At 58.2% G+C, this 19,157-nt stretch overlaps 1 protein-coding gene across 4 annotated transcripts in view; it reads right to left on the bottom strand.

Moving 5' to 3' along the window:
- Positions 1–19,157, bottom strand: part of PRKAR1B (protein kinase cAMP-dependent type I regulatory subunit beta) — a 179,516-nt gene that overhangs the window by 43,271 nt on the left and 117,088 nt on the right. For all 4 annotated transcript variants that reach the window (XM_031665660.1, XM_031665661.1, XM_031665659.1 and 1 more), the window contains 3 exons: positions 17,343–17,404; positions 16,136–16,182; positions 5,754–5,912 (listed from right to left, as the gene is read on the bottom strand). In XM_031665660.1, coding sequence (XP_031521520.1) covers positions 5,754–5,912; positions 16,136–16,182; positions 17,343–17,404 — 268 coding nt within the window. The remainder of the gene's footprint in view (positions 1–5,753; positions 5,913–16,135; positions 16,183–17,342; positions 17,405–19,157) is intronic.

Below are 19,157 nucleotides of genomic sequence, written 5' to 3'. Positions count from 1 at the left end.
CCGTGCAGCCACCGGAAACCCGGCCCAGCGACACTGACCTCGCCACTCCAATGTGTGGCCCTGGCGTGCCCAGTCCAGGGGACCAAGAGACCAGCAAGGTGGGGACGGGGCCCCGAGAGGCCGGCACTTGGGGAGAAAACAGCCCCAGGCCTTGCAAGTCACAGCAGACGCAGACGCAGGACCTCCCCATACCCGGGTCTCAGTTTCTCCATCAGCTCCAGGTCAGAGCAGCACTAAAATGGCTGCGAGCCCCGATTTCAGAGTCCTGGGGGTGTCCTATCTTCCGCCAAAGCCCTCCCCAAGGTTCCCTCTTTGTGGCAAAAGCCCACAGCCCAGGAGGTCCGAGAAAACCTCAGGAACTTGGCCCAAGACCGAGACAGCGTAGACAGCACTTCTCCGCCCACTGCGGGTGCCTGAACAAACGGGGCTTCCTCAGTGACAACGGTCTTTTCGGAAACGCCAAGCCCAGGCCCGTCGGCAGCAGAAAAAGTGCCGCGTGTCTGCCCCAGAGAGCGGAGAGCGGGCCGGACGCCCGGGGCAGCGGCAGGCGCAATGACCCAGCCCAGGCCATTTTAGATTTCCGCCAGCCATGAAAAAAGCACTTCTTTTGAAAAATAATTTATAATTCACACTGACTGCCCAGCAATTACGCCCAGCCGGAGGAATGCAAAGCGTGTTTTGCCCAGGGAACCTCAGACATTAAAGCCGCGTGCGCCCATCCATCTCTCGCAGCGGGGAGACAGCTGAAGGCTGCCAGGGGCCCCCGGGGAAGGGCCCGGCCCCAAAGGCTGCCCCTTTTGGGATCATGTTCTTTCTGTGGCTGAGACGGTCAGTGAGGCGGGGCTGGGAGCTGACCTCTGAGCAGGCTGGTGGGCACTGGGACCCCCACATGAGGGCTCAGGAGTGTGTCTGCTGGCATCCCCGAGGGGGGCTTTGTGTGGGAGGAGGCAGGTGACCCCCATTTCCAGGTGCGAGGCTTCCTCAAGCCCACAGCACGGGGAGGGCGGGGGGCCTGGAAGTGGCTTCCTAACACCGGTCCCACCCACTTCCCAGGAGTCAGCCCGGGGGCACAGGGCCTGGGTTGCAGTCTCAGCTCTGCCCCGTCTCGCCAGCACTTGTTTGGCCTCGGCTCCCACAGCTCACCAAACTTCAGAAGCAGAGGTGGAAGGGAGGCCCCAGTCGCCCCCCAACCCCCCTCCCCCCGGTGTCTCCAAAAATGTCCCTGTCCCCTCCACACCCCAGGAGCTGGAGGTGTCAGAGCTGTGGCCTGGGTGGCAGCAGGGTGGACAACAGCCCTCCAGGGGCCTGAGGATCTCTCCAGCACCTTCACACAGAAAGCCTGGAAAACTGGAGCATTGATAGCAGCTGCCAGGTGCAGCGGCTCAGACTTGTAATTCCAGCACTCTGGGAGGCCAAGGCAGGAGGATCGCCTGAGCTCGTGAGAGACCAGCTTGGGCAACATATCGAGACTTCACCTCTATTAACAGAAAAAAAATGGAAAATAAAAATACATACAGCAGCCACTCGTGACTGGCCCCTTCTGCAGCCTGCAGACGCACTGACAGTGGGGTGACATGGCTGGTGATGCCTGGCCGTCCCCACAATGGCCCCAGATGGCTGCATCACGGCCTCATCCCCTCGCACTTCAAAGCTGGGAGGAGCAGAGTCATGCCACAGCCACACACCCCCAAAGCCGTGAGGTGAAGCCCACCAGAAAGCCAGTCCCGGCTCCCACGCACGGCTGTGGGGGCAGCAACTTCAGTCTGAAGGCACCGCTGTGGAACCCAGCATGGCAGACCCCAGGGCCAGTGAGAAGAGGAAGAGGCCCAGGCAGGCGGAGTGGGGGTCTCGAGCTGTGAACAGCGCCCACTCTCCCTCCCGCCTGGGCCTCGTGAGGTGGACATGCCAGGCAGATCCCGGCTCTGGTCCCCCCATGGATCAGGGTCCCCCACGTGCACACTGTGGGACCCTCAGCACGTCACATCTGCCTCGGAGCTCCTGAGCCCGCCGTCCTGCCCCTGAGTGAGGGTGCACACAGGCCCTCCCGGGCTGCCATGGCCTCACATGGACACTGTAGGGCACTAAGCCCGGGTCAAGGCTCGGGGACCCTCCGTGACCTTAGCAGCGTCCTCAAGGCTACAAGTGACAAACTGCCTGTGCTGAGAAACGGAGAAGCCCCGTACTCTCCTGGCCCCACTGGCTGTGCGGGGTCACTCCGGATACTGGTCAGCGGGGGCTGAGGGGCAGGGAGGGTCCAACCTCCGCCCCAGACTCAGGTTCCAAGGGGGTCTTGGGCTGCCCAGGCAGGTGGGTTCTGGATACCCCAGCACAGCCTCCACCTCAGAATTCTACATCCACTGCTTCCAAACGCTGGGGTCCTGGGTAAGGATCAGGGTGAACAGAGGACCCCAAAGCTTACAAGAAAGAAAAACCAGGCCAGGCACAGTGGCTTACACCTATAGTCCCAGCACTGTGGGAGGCTGAGGCGGGAGGATCACTTGAGTCCAGGAGTTCGAGACTAGCCTTGATGGCATGGTGAGACCCGGTCTCTACAAAAAAACAATTTTTTTAGATTAGTTGGGCGTGGTAGCACACGCCTGTAGTCCCAGCTACTCGGGAGGCTAAGGAGGGAGGATGGCTTGAGCCGGGGAGGCGGAGGTTACAGTGAGCCGAGATTGCACCACTGTACTCCATCCTGGGTGACAGAGTGAGACCCTGTTTCAAAACAATTAAAAAGCAAAAAAGTAAGAAAGAAAAAGCAAGTCTGGGGAGTGCTGGCTCCGGTCTGGGCCCCTGCCTGGGAGCCTAGAGGTGGGGTCAACCCCATCCTTCCTCGGATAAAACGGGAAGCGGTGGAGGGAGCAGCCTCCCAGATCAGACACTCTGGGATTCTAAACTGGAGTCAGAGTTCACATTTCGGGCGGTGATCCGCTTCCCGGAGACACCGGACCGGGTCTCCCACGTCCCCCGCATCCCCCCATGTCCCAGCTCGGGGCTAAGGCAGAAACAGGAGCAGTGTGAGGAGCTCGGGGCCGAGACAGAAACAGACACCATCCTGCAAGTGCTCCCGTCCAAACCGGCCCTGCGCGGCCAGCTATTCTTAGCTCACAGGACCCAAAATTAAAACAGAGGAAGCGCCAGCTCCCTCCGCGGTTTGGGAACTTCCCTGAATATAAGGTTCCAACCACAAAAATCCCACAGCCGGGAGCGACAGGGCGTCAAGGATGGCGAGGAAACGGCTTATGCAACGCTGGGCCAGGTGCACCCAGAGGAGACGGGAACCGCTGTGCCCTCTTCCTGCCCCAAAACCGCTCCAGCCCCTCTCGGAGGGAGGGTCTCAGGGGACCCCTCCCAGGCGGCAACAGAGGCCTCCCGGTAAAGGCAGGAGTGAGCGGGTTCAGACAGAAGAGAGAACGTGGGACTCCTCTGAGGAGGCTGCATCTCACCTGCTCTGTGTACTGAGGTATCCCCGGCAGTGCGGGAGCCCCAGGCCCAGGGCGGGCACCCAAGCAATGTCCCATAGATGCATGAATGATGAGCTCATGAGGGGCAGAGCCTGATGAGACAGCGGTCCCAAAAACTGTGCAAACACGCCATCCACAAAACACAAGAGCCGGCATCGCCGTGGGCCGGGACAGGCCGGCACCAGCAGGACATGGTCTCGGCCCATGACCATCAAATCCTCGTTCCCCAATCAGAGGCCGCACTCCTGAGAGGGAAACGCGGGGCTGCACTTGCTCTCCCAGCTCACGGGGCTCTGTCCTAAACCATCCCACAGGACTCTCCCCAGGCCTCCCCTTGGGTGTCCTGGAACTGCGGCTCCCTCCTTAGGAATCACACCGGCCCAGGCTGGCCTCGGGCACGGAGTGGAGGGAACCATCCCAGGGAGGGGATGGAGGAGAGGCCGAGGACCCCAGCAACACCCACCTGGCTCACCCCCTCCTCGGCCGGGCTGGACCCCGGGACCCCAGGCCCCGAAGGAGAGGGCTCGGAGCAGACGCTGTCCGGGGCTGCCTCGGCAATACGCCCACCGCCACCAGGTTCTGCTGCGTCACCCCCAACCAGCTCAGGGGACCCCGGCCCAGCAGTCATGGCTGGGTAAGGACCGAGTGGAGGGGTGTGGCCGCCCAAACCACAAGTGCCCGCCCAAACCACAGGTGCTGGCCCCTGGAGGCCTCTGCCCAGCGATGGGACAGAAGGAGCTGAGGACGAGACCTGAGGCCATAAGGGGACTCCCCCAAACTATGAAGGAACCCCAAGACCATGGGGGATCCCAAGACCATGAGGGGACCCCAAACTATGAGGGCATCCCCCAGACCATGAGGAGACCCCTAGATGAAAAGGGGACCCCAAACCATAAGGGGACCCCCAGATCATGAGGGGACTCCCCCAGACCATGAGGGGACCCCAAGACCATGAGGGGACCCCAAATTATGAGGGGATCCCCTAGACTATGAGGAGACCCCCAAACCACAAGGGGACCCCAAACTACAAGGGTACTGCAGACCATCAGGGGACCCCCCAGACCACTGTGGCAGGCCCAGAGCTTCCCAGGACAAATGGCCTCACAGGCTACCCTCACTGGATGGCCCCAAGCTGGCCCAGGGAACTGGGCCCACGTCAGCTCTGGTCACTGCTGCTCTCAAGCTCCCACCATGGCTCCCGTGCACTCTGACATCATGATTCCTGCAGAGGCTGCAGGTCCCCAGCCTGGAGCCCTCCCCGCCCTCTCTGGACAACACCTCACTGCCCCATCTGGGAAGGCCTCCTCATCCACACAGCTCCGCAGCCCCGGCCCAGGCCTGTGCTGCTGTCCCTCAACGCTAGCAGTCCTGAGCTGCTTCTGGCACTCGGGCGTCCTGCCCCAACGCTCTGCTCAATGCCGCCTTATCAGGGGGTCTCTGAGGCCCCTCCACGGAACAGCAGCCCCGCCCACCACTCTGTCTGCCTCCACCTGCTTCTCAGCGTGGTCCTTCTGCGCAGGCATTGTCCTCTGGGGCTGGGTGCTCATGGCCACCTCCACCAGGACAAGACTCCAGCTGCCCTGCCTGTGATCCCCACGGACCTGCACCCAGAACAGGGCCTGGCAGGTGGCGTGTGTGCAGGGAGGGCGTAGACGGTTCTCTCCCTGGAAAGGGTCCTCCCCGGGCTCCCCAAGCGCTCACCTCCAGGAGCCCCTGCAAACACCAGCCGTGGCAGCTAAACTGGCCCATAGGCCCCTACCGCCTACGGCAAGCACAGGCATACACACGTGTCTGCACACAGCACACACCGTACAGGGTACACGGCTCAGAGTACATTTGGCTGCATATACAAAAAAAAAAAAAAAAAAGCTAAAAGCCCAAGCGTCAGTCCCCACACACAGGAAGCCTCGGGGTGAGCAGCCACCGTGTCAGCAGGCAGCCACGCCTCACACCTCTTTGCTCTGCCACCATGGCGAGTGGGTTTCACACTCTAAGTCACCTCCTGGCCCAATATGGCAGCTGGAGCACCAGCCATCACGACCACAGTCCAGACAGTGGGAAGGAGAAAGGGGAGGACAGTGAAGGGGCCTCCCCGGCCACCTGCCTATCTTCTAAGAAGCTTCCAGAATCCCTCCACCCCTTTCCACTCCTCTCACAGGCCAGATCTGTCAGGGAGGCTGGAAAGCGACTTTTCTCCAGGTGCGTCCCCACCTTGAATAGAGCCAGGGTTCCCAGGGACGCCTGGCCGAGGTAGGTGTTGGCCCTCTCTGTGCTCAGGCACCAACTCACCATGAGGATGCGGCGGTAGCTGTCCCGGTCGATCCCCCAGAGCTTGAGATCCGTCTTGGCTCTCACGGTCGCGGCCCTGGGGGTGCCGTAGATGAGCGCCAGCTCCCCGAAGCTGCCTCCCTCGCTGATGTTGGTCACCCACTCTCCGTTCACGTACACCTTTGGGGAGCAAGAGAGAGAAGCGTCACAAGGGCCAGGCAGGGTAAGCTCCTCTGCACCCCGGGTAGCAAGGCCCCCCTTAGCTCTCTCCAGAAAGGGGTTCCTGCAGGGCGGGGCACAAATCCTTTTGCTTGTGGGCAGAACCCTGCGTTCCCCAGCAATGGGCCTGTGCACCCCAGTGCCCACCCCACCCCCAGCAGTGCTGGGAGCCGCAGTGGGACAGCATCAGACCCCCACGGCAGGAAGGCCCCGAGCCGCCAGTGCTGATGAGACAACCACACCAGAGGCGGAAGCACCCGGTCCCCAGCCTGCCTCCCAGGCAGTGTCTGATTCAATTCATCAGCTTCTCACTTAGCCTGTCTGGGCCTCAGTTTCCCTAGCTGCACCATGAGGAGTTGGAGCCTGTGATCCCCACGGGGCTCTGTTCTGGGGCCCCATCTGCTTCCTCTCCACCCCAGGCCATTCCTCTGTCCCCCCTCCATCGGCACACACCACAGGGTCCTGACGGAGCTGGGCGGCCTCAAGTGCAGACCTCTCCTGCCAGGGTCTCCCTCCCTACGGGCAGGGCCTGAGCTCCTCGGGCTGGAGTCTGAATGGGTGCCCTATGGCTGGGCACCGCAGCCGAGCTGCGCCTGGGAAGGAGCCCAGACAAGATTCCCTTTCAGCCCGCGTGCGCCGCCGCCCCCACACAGGGCGCCTACTATGCATTGACCATCACAGTCGGGTCCGTGCAAGAATAGTGCAGATTGTTTATTATGCAGTGATTATGCAGATTCAGTTACTATAAATTGACACAATACGTGCTTTATCCCCCCTGTGTGTCAATGAGCTTAAAGAATAGTTCCCATTGGCAAAGCAGTTCCCACTGGTTGCATATCGGGAAAGAATGGATTGCGATGAATCATGGAATCAATTCTTACTGAAATCAATGACTCATTATTTGGATAATAACTGAGGCACAGAGTCTTCTCTCTGAAAGAAAAGGCCACGCAGGTGTAACTCCACAATTAGGTGCAAGCAAGCGCTGGGGAGAAATGGTCAACCACGAACATTCGTGGGCACGGGGACGACCACTGAGCAAAGGCAGACTCCACCTGGCGGGGATGTGGCGATCACCTCCACCTGGCCCGCCAGGCTCCCCAGCTCCTGGAGGGAGGCTAGAGCAGGAATACAGGGCAGAAGAGGCACCAGCTTCCCCCCAGTGATCCCCTCCAGGAATCAGAAGACAGCCGTCCTTCCACGGAGCCAGGGAGCGCCCACCTGGGCGTGCAGGGATACGTGGAGGGGGCAGCAACTCCAGCATTTTAGGGGCAAGGGGACCTCAGAGAACGCCCTCCAGAACCTCTGCCTCTTGCTTCTCAAAGGGGACCCGGAGCTGGGGAAGGGCCTGGGATGGCCTCTGGGCACAGTCTGGCCTCCCACCTTATGGCGGACACTCCCACGTTGCCTAAGTTTTTGTAAAAACCAGTTTATGGAGGCAGAACTTGCAAATAGGAATGTGCCCACCTCGTGTGCAGCCCGGTGAGTTTCATATCGCTCAGATGGGCGGGGGGGAGGGCTCCACAAACTCCCAGGGGACTCTTCCCCAGAGGGATCCGGAGCTCACCCCGTGGGTCTCACGGTGTCTGTCCGTGCTGCGGCAGACGGACTCCAGGGTGCACAGCACATTGTGCAGCCAGGAGCATCCCCATACTGACATGCACGCCTGGGGTGGCACTCGCCGCTGGCTCAGCGTCAGCAGGCATTCTGCACCGAACGCCGTCACCCTCCAGTACCCTCTGCACCAAACACCATCGCCCTCCCTCCAGCACCCTCCGCACCAAACACCGTTCCAACGGGGCACCTCCCTCCAGCACCCTCCACACGGAACACCTTCACCCTCCCTCCAGCACCTCCACACCAGCCACCATCACCCTCCAGTACCCTCCACACTCAAACACCATCACCCTCCCAGCACCCTCCCACACCAAACACCATCACCCTCCAGCACCCTCCGCACCAAAATAACACCATCACCCTCCAGTACCCTGCACGCCAAACACCATCACCCTCCAGTACCCTGCACGCCAAACACCATCACCCTCCAGTACCCTGCACGCCAAACACCATCACCCTCCAGCAACCTCTCCAAGACTCAAACACTCATCACCCTCCAGCACCCTCCGCACTAAACACCATCACCCTCCAGCACCCTCCGCACCAAACACCACCACCCTCCAGCACCCTCCACACGGAACACCATCACCCTCCAGCACCCTCCGCACCAAACACCATCACCCTCCAGCACCCTCCACACCAAACACCATCACCCTCCAGCACCCTCCACACTAAACACCGTTCCAACAGGGGCCCCGCCCTCCAGCGCCCTCCGCACTTCTGTTCCCATGCAGGGGCCTCCTGCTGAGCCATGAGAGCAGTGTGGACTCAGAAGATGTGAACCTGAGGTCAGCAGGGGTTTGCTTGACACGGGAGAGCCAGGGAGGCAGGTGACATCTCATGCCCAAGGAGGTGAGTGAGCCTCTTGCCCCTTCAGGGGCCCCTCTCGAATGGCTGCTCAGGCAAGTGGCAGGACACTCCCCTCCCTTGGCAAAGAGCACGGGGGCCCTGGGAGCAGAGAAGGGTGAGTCTGCACAGAGCCAGCCCGGGACGGCCGCACCTCCCACCTTTCTGGGGTTCTGCCCCAAAGGGGGATCCATGGCTGCTGCGGCCGCAGGCAGGACCCGGGGAAGCTGGGCCTGGACACACTGCCCGTGAGGCCCAGAGAAGCCCATGGCCTCCAAGAGCTCCGTCTGCAGCCTCAGAGGAAACCATTGTGCGGGTCCCACAGACGGCCAGGGCCACACTGTGCTCGGCCGCCCGGAGGACAAAGGGGCCATCCTTCTCAGGACACTGGTCACTGTCACCGCTCCCGGCACAGTGCGGGCCCCACCCCCGCTGGTACGCATAGGGGCTACTTCTTGTTGTTGTGTCTCAGTTTTTTTTGTTTTCTCTTCCCTTTTTTTTTCTTTTTGAGACGGAGTTTCGCCCTTGTTACTGAGGCTGCAGTGCAATGGTGCGATCTCGGCTCACCGCAACCTCCGCCTCCCAGGTTCAAGCAATTCTCCTGCCTCGGCCTCCTGGATTACAGACACCTGCCCCACCACGCCCAGCCAATTTTGCATTTTTAGGAGAGACGGGGCTTCTCCATGTTGGCCAGGCTGATCTCAAACTCCTGACCTCAGGGGATCCGCCCGCCTCGGCCTCCCAAAGTGCTGGGATTACAGGCGTGAGCCACGGCGCGCGCCTTCTTTTATTTTAAAAGAAGAAACGATGCCCCTGCGGGGCAGCATTTACACTCCACCATCACTGCAGCTTCTCTGGCTGAGCACTGAGCTCACACCCGGCTCTGCCCTGCCCCCGCCCACCTTCACTCGCTCACCCTGTGTTTAGAAGTAGATGGTGGGGTGGGGGTGCCAGGCTGGGGCAGGTGCATGGGCAGGGAGTGTGTAATGTGGACAGAGCCTCAGTTTAAGAAGACAAGAACATTCTGGAAATGGACAGTGGTGACGGTTATAAAATAACATGAGGCCGGGCGCGGTGGCTCAAGCCTGTAATCCCAGCACTTTGGGAGGCCGAGATGGGCGGATCACGAGGTCAGGAGATCGAGACCATCCTGGCTAACACGGTGAAACCCCGTCTCTACTAAAAAATACAAAAAACTAGCCGGGCGAGGTGGCGGGCGCCTGTAGTCCCAGCTACTCGGGAGGCTGAGGCAGGAGAATGGCGTAAACCCGGGAGGCGGAGCTTGCAGTGAGCTGAGATGGCACCATTGCACTCCAGCCTGGGCGACAGAGCGAGACTCCGTCTCAAAAAATAAATAAATAAATAAAATAACATGAATATGCTTAATGCCACCGAACTGCAAAATGGTTAGAATGATCAATGCGCATCTTTTACTACAATTAAAGTAGGGCCGAGGGTGGTGGCTCACACCTGTCATCACACACTTTGGGAAGCCCAGGCAGAAGGATTGCTTGAAGCCAGGAGTCTGAGACCAGCCTGGGCAACATAGCAAGACCCCACCTCTACAAAAAAACTTTTAAATTAGCTGGACGTGGTGGTGCACAGCTGTAGCCCCGGCTTCTTGGGAGGATTGCTTGAGCCCAGGAGTTCAAGGCTGCAACGAGCTATGATCGCGCCACTGCACTCCAGCCTGGGTGACAGAGCTAGACTCCATCTCAAAAAAATAAAAAAAGAAGTGTAAAAACACAGAACACAAGACACACCCTGAATAACATCCGATCAGATCGCAAAGCTGAGGCGCCCTGCTCTGGGATCACCAAGCCGAGGTACCCTGCTCCAGGGTACACCCAGCTGCCTGGCGGTGCAACCTGGCCCCCCAGAAACAGCTCCTCCCCCAGACGTGTTGTGTGAAACCGAGGGAAGCCCGGGATGGCCAACGTCAGCGAGGTCGACGTGATGCCAGGGATGGGGAGCAGAAGGAGGGAGTCCTGGAACAACAGGGGCCCGAAAACAATTCGGGGAAGACTCGAGCCCCAAACAGGGCTTGGAAGGGAGCTACGTTCCCGGGCCTGTGAAGTCAGCAGCTGAGTGTCCTTTTAAGCAGAAATGCTATGTTCCATGAATAAAATACATTGGAAGATATTTTTATACTTAGAAAAATGGATTATAGCTCTTGGCAACACACAGATAGCAGCAGGCACTTTTGGAGTCTCTGGAAAACCATAATTTAAACCGAACCTGGTGCTCTTGGCAGTTGGTCACCTGGCCGTCCCCCTGAGGCGCCGCTGGTCAGAGGGCAGTGTCCACCCTGCAGAAGCGGGTGACGTCCACCTCCAAGCCCTGCTGGCTTAAAGGGTCAGGGCCGGGTCCTTCAGAGGACGGCTTCCTGCTGGGCCTCGGGCACTTGGCCGGGCGCAGTGACATGCCCACGGCAACCGGCCATCCCTTCCCGCCACCCGGAATAAAACCAGGGTCCCGCTAGCCTCAGGAACCCACTCGGACCCCGGGTAGCCCTAGTCCTGCAGCCCCGAACCGGGGGTATATCCATTTCATCGCCCCAGGGAGGCAACTGAGAGAAACCAGCAAACAAAACACAGCACCCAGGGTTCACACAGCAGCTGGACAGGGCTGCCTGGAGCTGCCATGCAGCTGTTCCCCTGGGGGCTGTAATAACAGTAATTATTATAATACATATGCCCATAACTCACCCGGGCTACCCGACATGCCACTTTTTTATTCCAGATTCCTGACTGAGCATCCTTTGATTTCCTTAAATGTGGGCTTCACCCACACGGGCCCTGCGGGTTTACCCTGCACGCGAAGGGCCTCCCACATCACAGGGGGCCCCCACAGGCAGCTCCTGTGCCTGGCCCCACCCAGCCCCACCGGGCACTCCCTGCCGCCCACCTCTGCCCTGGCTGGAAAATCTGAGATTGACAGAGGTGCTTGGTGTTCGTGCACAGCCGCCCGGGACTCGGGATGGTCCCCACAAGTCACAGTCGGTTCCCGCGGGGGGCCCGGCCGTCCCACATTAGCCTGTAGCCAGGAAGCGGGCATCCACCCACAGGGCTCAGACATCCTGGCTCTGGCGGGCCGGGTCTAGCAGGGGCCTTAAAGCTGACTCTGTGCCTGACCCAGGGCTGGGGAAGGGGCAGGGACGGGCGGTGGCGGGGAGGGGGAAGGGGAGGGATTTGCCAGGATAATATATTTGGGGAACTCCAGTTACACTAGGGTGACCTCACTCTTTCCTTTCTCAAAATCGCCTCCCAACGTCCCTGAGCCTGGAAAGAAGCCAGCCAGGACGCCACGACGCCTCGCGTCTGAGAGAAAACCATCTCCCCTCCATTCAGGCTTCAGCCCCGACCCCACGCTAACCGGGCCAGGGCCGGGGCTGGGGCTAGGAGGGGATGCTGTGAGCTCAGGGCTGGAGGAAACGGTCGCTGCTTTGAAGTGGCTCCGGGACCGGCCTCTCCCACTGCCCTGTCATGTACGAGTTACATGTACGAGTTACAGACGGCGGCGGGGGGAGCGGGGAGGGGGGTCTGTCCTGCTGGAAGGACGCAGGGAAGGGAGATGCCTCACTGAGTTCAGAGGTGGAGAGGTGGGTGCAAGGAGGAGGAGGAGGTCCCGCCAAGACGCCAAGTGCCAGGTCGGCCGGGACAGCAACACCTCCCAGCCCCTTTGCTGAGGTCCTGGCCCAGGTGGGGCTCCCAGGAGCCTGGAGGCCAACAGCAGAAAGACGGGGACCTGATCCCTCTGGCAGTCCCAGCCCCCAGCCCCTCACACCCTCGCCTCTCCCAGGAAGTCCTCAGCACGCTGCCGGCTGGGGCCTGATGCGGGGGCAGGAGGGTGGCCACGCATACTGAGGATTAGGACAAGCCTGGGGCATGAGTGGTGGGCGTTTCCTCTGCGGGGCCAACAAGGCTCTTGTGGTGCGTGTGTTGGGGACATGAGATGGGGTAGGGAAGCTGCCAGGCGGCCAATGGGTTCCTGAATGAAGGGGCACAGGAGCCGCGCAGACAGAGGCCCCATCACCCTACAGCAGGTGCCAAGAGCAGAACCTCAGGAGGGTTATCTCAGTCTCCCCGGCAGCGGTGAGCTCTGTTCATTTTTCTGAGTAATATGGAAATGGCATGGCTCAGCCACACAAGGGCCTGGGCAAAGGTCACGGCCAGCAAAGAACACAGCCTGGGTCCTCTGAGTCCCGAGTCCACGCGGTCCTGACCTGTCCACCATCCTCCTCGAGACACAACAAGTTAGGCGGGAACACACCCTGGGCGCCCCATGTGGGTTTCAGCCTCCGTGAGGGAATTCTGGGTAAAGGGTTTGTCTCTTCCACATCTGTTCATTTAGGAGAAGTAAAGAATGTGGAAAACAGAATTCCTGTGGGTGGCCTCAACCCCAAGCTCTGCTGATGCAAACTGGCACCTTGAAGATGTCTTTGGAATTTAATTGGAGATGTGAATGACATCGGGAGACACAGGAGAGGGAGAGGCATTCCACAGGGGAGGAAAGGCCTCCGTGGGGACCTATGGGGCTCCCAGGCCCACTGCGGGGAGGCCTGGTCCCTGGTCATCTGTCGAGGTCAGTATCTATCGAAGCCCAGCCGCAAATAGATGAGCTGGGCCTGGCGGGGTCTTGTGGGATGCGTAGGAGTTCGTGAGGCACAGCAGGAATGACAGCAGAGGGGACAGGAGGGGCAGAACCACGGTCAGGACATTCATTGGCTAATTTCCTGTTCTTGGTCCCTCTCCCCCATTAAGCCACAACCTCCCCCACACCAGAGCAGGCACCAGTCCTCAGTCAAAATGCAAACCTCAAAACTGCTCGCTCAAAGAAGATAGCGAGAAGGTAACCATCCGGACAAAGTAAAGGATCGAGGAAGGAAATGCCGGACCGAGAAGAACAAAGACAAATCCGCGAAGAATAAAGGAAATCGAACCGAAATCGGAAAGATAAAGAAGAATGTTTCCGGAACAAAGTCACGGAAAGAGATCGAAAAATGTGAACCGAGAAATCGGCAAAGAAATGCTCGAACCGAAATCGAAAGGATAAAGGAAGAAAAATGCTCGGACTCATCAAAGAGATCCGAAGAAAAATGTCGGACATCAAGAAATCGAAAAGGATAAAGGCAGACCGAAATCGAAGAAAATCAAAACATCAGGAACAATCGAAAAGATCCCGGCATCTTTCGGTCGAAATCAGCGTCAAAGCTTCAGATCAATCGGCAAAATAACCGGACAAACCGAAAAGATCGAAAACTCCGGATCAAAATCTCGGCTCGAGATTTCAATCGAAAGACAGATCATCGGGAGGAGGTGACACCAGGGACAGAGTGGAGGGATGGGGGAGGGAGGTGACACCGGGACCCAGAGTGGAGGGGATGGGGGAGGAGGTGACACTGGGACCCAGGGGTGGAGGGGATGGGGGAGGAGGTGACACTGGGACCCAGAGTGGAGATGACAGGGGAGAAGAAGACACCAGGACCCAGAGTGGAGAGGGCAGGGGAGGAGGTGACACGGTGACACCAGGACCCGGAGTGTGAACTGGAAGAGGGCCTGTGAGTAGCATGAGATTTGGGGCTGGGGAAAGCGGTGGGTACAGTCAGGAACCCGCCCATCCCACACCTCCTGCAGAGGCGGCTCTGCCCTCAGCACTGCTGACCACTGGGCAGGCCTAGGTTGCCAAGGTCTCTCTGGGATCAGCCCTGCCCCGTCTGCTGGGGGCTCAGCCCCATTCCCTGCAGCCCCCCATCAGGCCCTGGTGTCTGGATGCCGGGCACAACGGGGCCACCTCCTGGGATGAGCCCAGGCCCCAGGACGATGCCCGGCTGGGATGCTGGCCGCATCCTCCTCTGTCTTCTCTATTTCCTGGGCTGGGCTTTTTTTAAACTCAAAGCAAAGCCAGCAGGAGATGACTCTGTGGCCTGGCAGCCGAGTCCAGGGTTGACCCGCCAGTGCCGCCCTCCAGCCTTCCCCCTCCACACTTCCTCTGAGGCCAGGCAGTCCCCGGGACCTTTGGCACCTGCCTCAGTTTCCGTCTTTGGGGGAGATAGGAGCACCCCACTCCCTGACACAAAGGTCTGCCCCAGAGGCCCGGTCTAGGGGCCCAGCCCGTGGGTTCCGGCTCAGGACAGAGCACACCAGGGAGAAGAGAAACCGGCTCTTTCCCCGCCTGTGCGGGCCGGGCCTGAGGCGCGTGCCCCTCGCGGGGAGGTGGGACCCCTGAGTCATTTCCTGTGCTATCAGCTCCGGAACAGAGCGGGCCTGCTCAGGTTCCCAGAAACAAGGCGCGATGGGGGACAGACTGCGGCTGCCACGGAAACAAATGAGAAAATGCCCTCCCGGGAATAGCGTGGCCTGGACAGAGGCACAGCCACCGGAGGACAAACCCCAAAATAGCTCGTGCCGGGCAGCGGGGGATGGCATTGCCTGCACAGCAGAGCACGGAGGCCGCCTCCCAGGGCAGGTGGGCAAGGAGAAGGGCAGCCAGGCATCCCAGACCCAGAGATGACTCAGCCAGCCTGGGAAGCAGTGACCATCTCGGGTGTCACAGACCCTCAAAGCACCCTGCACTGTGGGGGCATCCGGGCCGTGTGCAGAAAGGCCGTAAAGAGACGGTCTCAGGAGAGGTCATCACCACGAGCAGCAGAGGGTCCTTTGAGGGAGGCGTGGGACATGTCTGCTGACGCCCACTGGGAACTGACATTTAGCAGACAGCAGAAGGAGAAGCAGGAGCTAACGGGGTTCCCGGCAGAGCAGGGGGCACACACCAAGGCCCTGGGGCTGCCAGTGCAGGCAGATTCCAGGAACCGAGGGAGGATGGTGTCACTGAGGTCCTTCTCGGTGACTACGTCAGGGGCTCGGGCCTGATTCAAAGGGAAACCAACTCCTAGTGGTGCTTTCCCAGAGGCTGCGCCATCCGCTCCGCACTGGCAAGGTCAGGCTGCCATGGGGGGGGAGCCCAGCGGGGGATGAGGGGACCTCAAAGCTTCACACCAGAGCACCCGGGCTCTAAACCAGACAGCGAACGAGATGGGAGCCAGAGGCTCTGGGCAAGACCGGGCTGTTAAGCCAGGGGTGATGCCAGCATCCCGGCCTGGCCATGGGGCACGAGACAGGGTCTCCAGAGGAGGGGACGCTTCTCCTTCCAAAACAGTGGGAGCATCTCATAAAAGGATGGGTCCCTCTGCTCTTGAGACAAGCGTGGGAAGATGACACAGTGAGACCCGACTCACGGCTTGGACGTTCTGAATGGGGAGCCAAACACAGGTGGAAAAGGCCGCCGCTGTTTGACCACGACGTCGTCGGCCCTATGGGGTCTGTAAGCACACCACTCTCCCACCCACTTTGAGATATTAACATCCCACGTGGTGGGTGAGCCTGGTGTATTCACCGGCCTCAGATCTGGAGATGGTGCTGGGTCAAACAGAACCACCCTGGCCAGCACCCAGCAGTCCCAGCCCGGGGGTAAGCAGAAGACAGTGGCCCTGGAAGACCTGTGGCCGCTGCCACCACCTACCAGCATCACCCTCGTTTCCCTCTGCACTTCTGATATTCCCATATTCTCTTCTAAGACACAGCAATTACATTTCTGGATTAAAACCCTAGAAATACGGCACTCAGCGCAGTGTTTGTTGGGAGCCTGGTGCTGCACAGAGGGGCAAGTCTTCACACAGGACACGCAAAGACGCACTATTTTCCAAAGAGAGTGATACTCACATCCACTTCCCCTTGATCAATGACATAGAAGTTGTCTCCTTCATTCCCTGTAACAAAAGAAGAAAGTCAACAGATACAAAGTACATCAAGACATAGAAGTTACAGTCCCTCTTGCAAACAACTATTGCAACACTGTTGCATAGACCCTCCTCAGGCAACATCCTGGGTGCCATCAATTCTTTTTTAATGACAAGACTATGGAAACATTGAGATAACTCATTAAAGAGCCTGTTATAAAGTTTCATTAGTGAACTTTCTGTAAACAATGAGAAGTGTTTTTGTTTGTTTTTTGTTGTGTTTTTTTTTTGAGATGGAGTCAGGCTGGAGTGCAATGGCACAATCTCGGCTCACTACAACCTCCGCCTCCCAGGTTCAAGCGATTCTCCTGCTCAGCCTCTGGAGTAGCTGGGATTACAGGTGCGCCACCACGCCCAGCTAATTTTTTTGTAGTTTTAGTAGAGATGGGGTTTCACCACATTGGCCAGGCTGGTCTCGAACTCCTGACCTCAGGTGATCCACCTGCCTTGGCCTCCCAAAGTGCTGGGATTACAGGCGTGAGCCACTGCACCCAGCGTTACAATGAGAGTTTTATACGTGTGTGTGTGTGTGTGTGTGTGTGTGTATAATTCTAGTATATTACTTTAGTTTTATACATACATGTATATATTTTATTTTATATTTACTTAGTTTATACATGCATGTATCTATTTTATACATACACACATATATGTGTATATATACATGTACACATGCATGTGTGCACATATACATGCATATATGTACACATATGTGCATATTATATATGTGTGTATGTATGTATAAGTATATATATATATGCTTGTAAAATTTGAGACAGAGTATTACTCTATCACCCAGGCTGGAGTTCAATGGCGCGAACTCAGCTCACTGTAACCTCTGCCTCCCAGGTTCAAGGGACTCTCCTGCCTTAGCCTCTGGAGTAGCTGGGATTACAGGCGCCCGCCACTATGCCTAGCTAATTTTTATTTTTAGTAGAGACAGGTTTTCAACATGTTGGTCAGGCTGGCCTCGAACCCCTGACCTCAGGTGATCCGTCTGCCTTAGCCTCCCAAAGTGCTGGGATTACAGGCGTGGGCCATCACGCCTGGCCTTATACTATTTTTCTTTTTAAGTGCATAGTCCATTTTTCCCCTCCGGGCTTTGGCTCGGAGGAGCAGGCGGAACGTACCTTGCTGTATAACGGTCTCCCCAGCGATGTGAGTGACAGGGAACATAGCATCGAATATGTCACTGAAAAGCAAAACACGATAAATTAGGGCTGCAGGCAGCATGGGGACATTTAAACCCTTCCTCCCCTCACTTCACAAAAATCACTTCACAGTCATCAGGGAAAATGAGAAAATCCATGAGAGTTCAAAGAAGAAAATTGAAATCCTTCATGACCCGAGGGCCGGAGATGGCACTGCGAGCCCCGGGCATACAGCCTCCCAGCCCCATTTCTGTTCTATGCACAGACGCAGTTTGCTGTTTTGGTTTTTACAGAAATGGGGTCACACCATACGTGCATTTTGAACTCCATTTAGAAAAACAAAAGTAACAATAGATTGTGAACATTCTCCCGCCAGTAAATACAATGCTACTAGAATACAACCAGCAATCTGCATTTTTTTCCTTTCAGGGAGAACACTTTCAGTCCAAGGAGAATCCTGGGACCCTTGACACAGAAGGGAGGTTCGGAGCCTCTCTGTGGAAAACACAGACCTTTCGTGACACGCAAACTCGAAGCTGGTGAGGCCGAGTCTTGGGGCTGTGCCAACCGGGCAGCCTGACTGTCCAGTGTTCCAAATCTGGATGTGAAATGGACCATGCAAACAGGACCCAAGGGGCATGGGGGAGCTGGCAGAGGTGCCCGGGAAAAGTGGGGAAGCACCTGTCAGCCAGGAAGGTAGAGGGGCACCTGCCCCAGAACATGGTGCCAGCGTCCCACTCTTATTAATAGATGCAATAACCACCTTCGGAGACTGGACCCCTCAATGAGCACTTAGCCCACAATGTGATGCAGAGAAACCAGAGACCCAGGCAGCGAGTGCACCCACGGGGACGCTCCGAGGGCAGCCTCCTGCCCACCCTGATGACTTAAAAAGGAGATTCTTGGAAACCTTTGCCAGCCCACAGGTGCACCCTGACTCACAGGGATGGGGGCTGAACCACCCAGGAAACAAATATAAAATCAAAGATCCAGACAGCCCAGACCCTCCCGGTTCCAGGGCCCATGAATAAGGCATTCTTAAAATAGTGGTTGTTTTCTCTTTATTTAAGAAATGCTTCTTTTTTGAGTCCTTGTTCCCAACTTCCCGGGCAACTCAGTTTCCTGTTTCCTCCGGGAGGGGGGCAGAACTGCAGGAGGGGTCAGTGGGTGGCAGGGCTGTAGGGAGGGCTGAGGAGGGGTCTCCACTGTCCTCCCACCTGGGGAGGGGTCAGTGGGTGGCAGGGCTGTAGGGAGGGCTGCGGGGGGCGGTCTCCACTGTCCTCCCACCTGGAGAGGGGTCAGGGGGTGGCAGGGCTGGGGGAGAGCTGGGGGGGGTCTCCACTGTCCTCCCACCTGGGGAGGGGTCAGTGGGTGGCAGGGCTGGGGGGGGGCCTCCACTGTCCTCCCACCTGGAGAGGGGTCAGTGGGTGGCAGGGCTCGGGGAGAGCTGGGGGCCTCCACCGTCTGCCCACCTGGGTGGTGGGGCTTGGCCATGCTACCCCAGCCCCAGTCTCAGGCACCTGGCCCTGGTGGGGACGTTTCCTGGCCACAGCCTCCCTGGTGCACATCTGCAGGAGCCGTCCTGGCACTGTGCTCTAAACTGCATTTCTTCAAAACCACAAAGAATGGGTTCTCAGAATGAACAGATCTTTAAGAAATCATTTTACAATTCCTCCCTCTTTTTAAAAAAAAAAATATTTCAACTTATAATGGTAAAATATTCCATTAAAGGCCGTAAGTAATCAAACGGACACTGTGTACCCCCCACCACCCGGCTCAGGACCACACTGCCTC

Source organism: Papio anubis, chromosome 4 (genome assembly GCF_008728515.1).
Source record: "Papio anubis isolate 15944 chromosome 4, Panubis1.0, whole genome shotgun sequence".
Lineage (NCBI taxonomy): Eukaryota > Metazoa > Chordata > Mammalia > Primates > Cercopithecidae > Papio > Papio anubis.
This window is presented reverse-complemented; position numbering and strand designations above follow the sequence as displayed.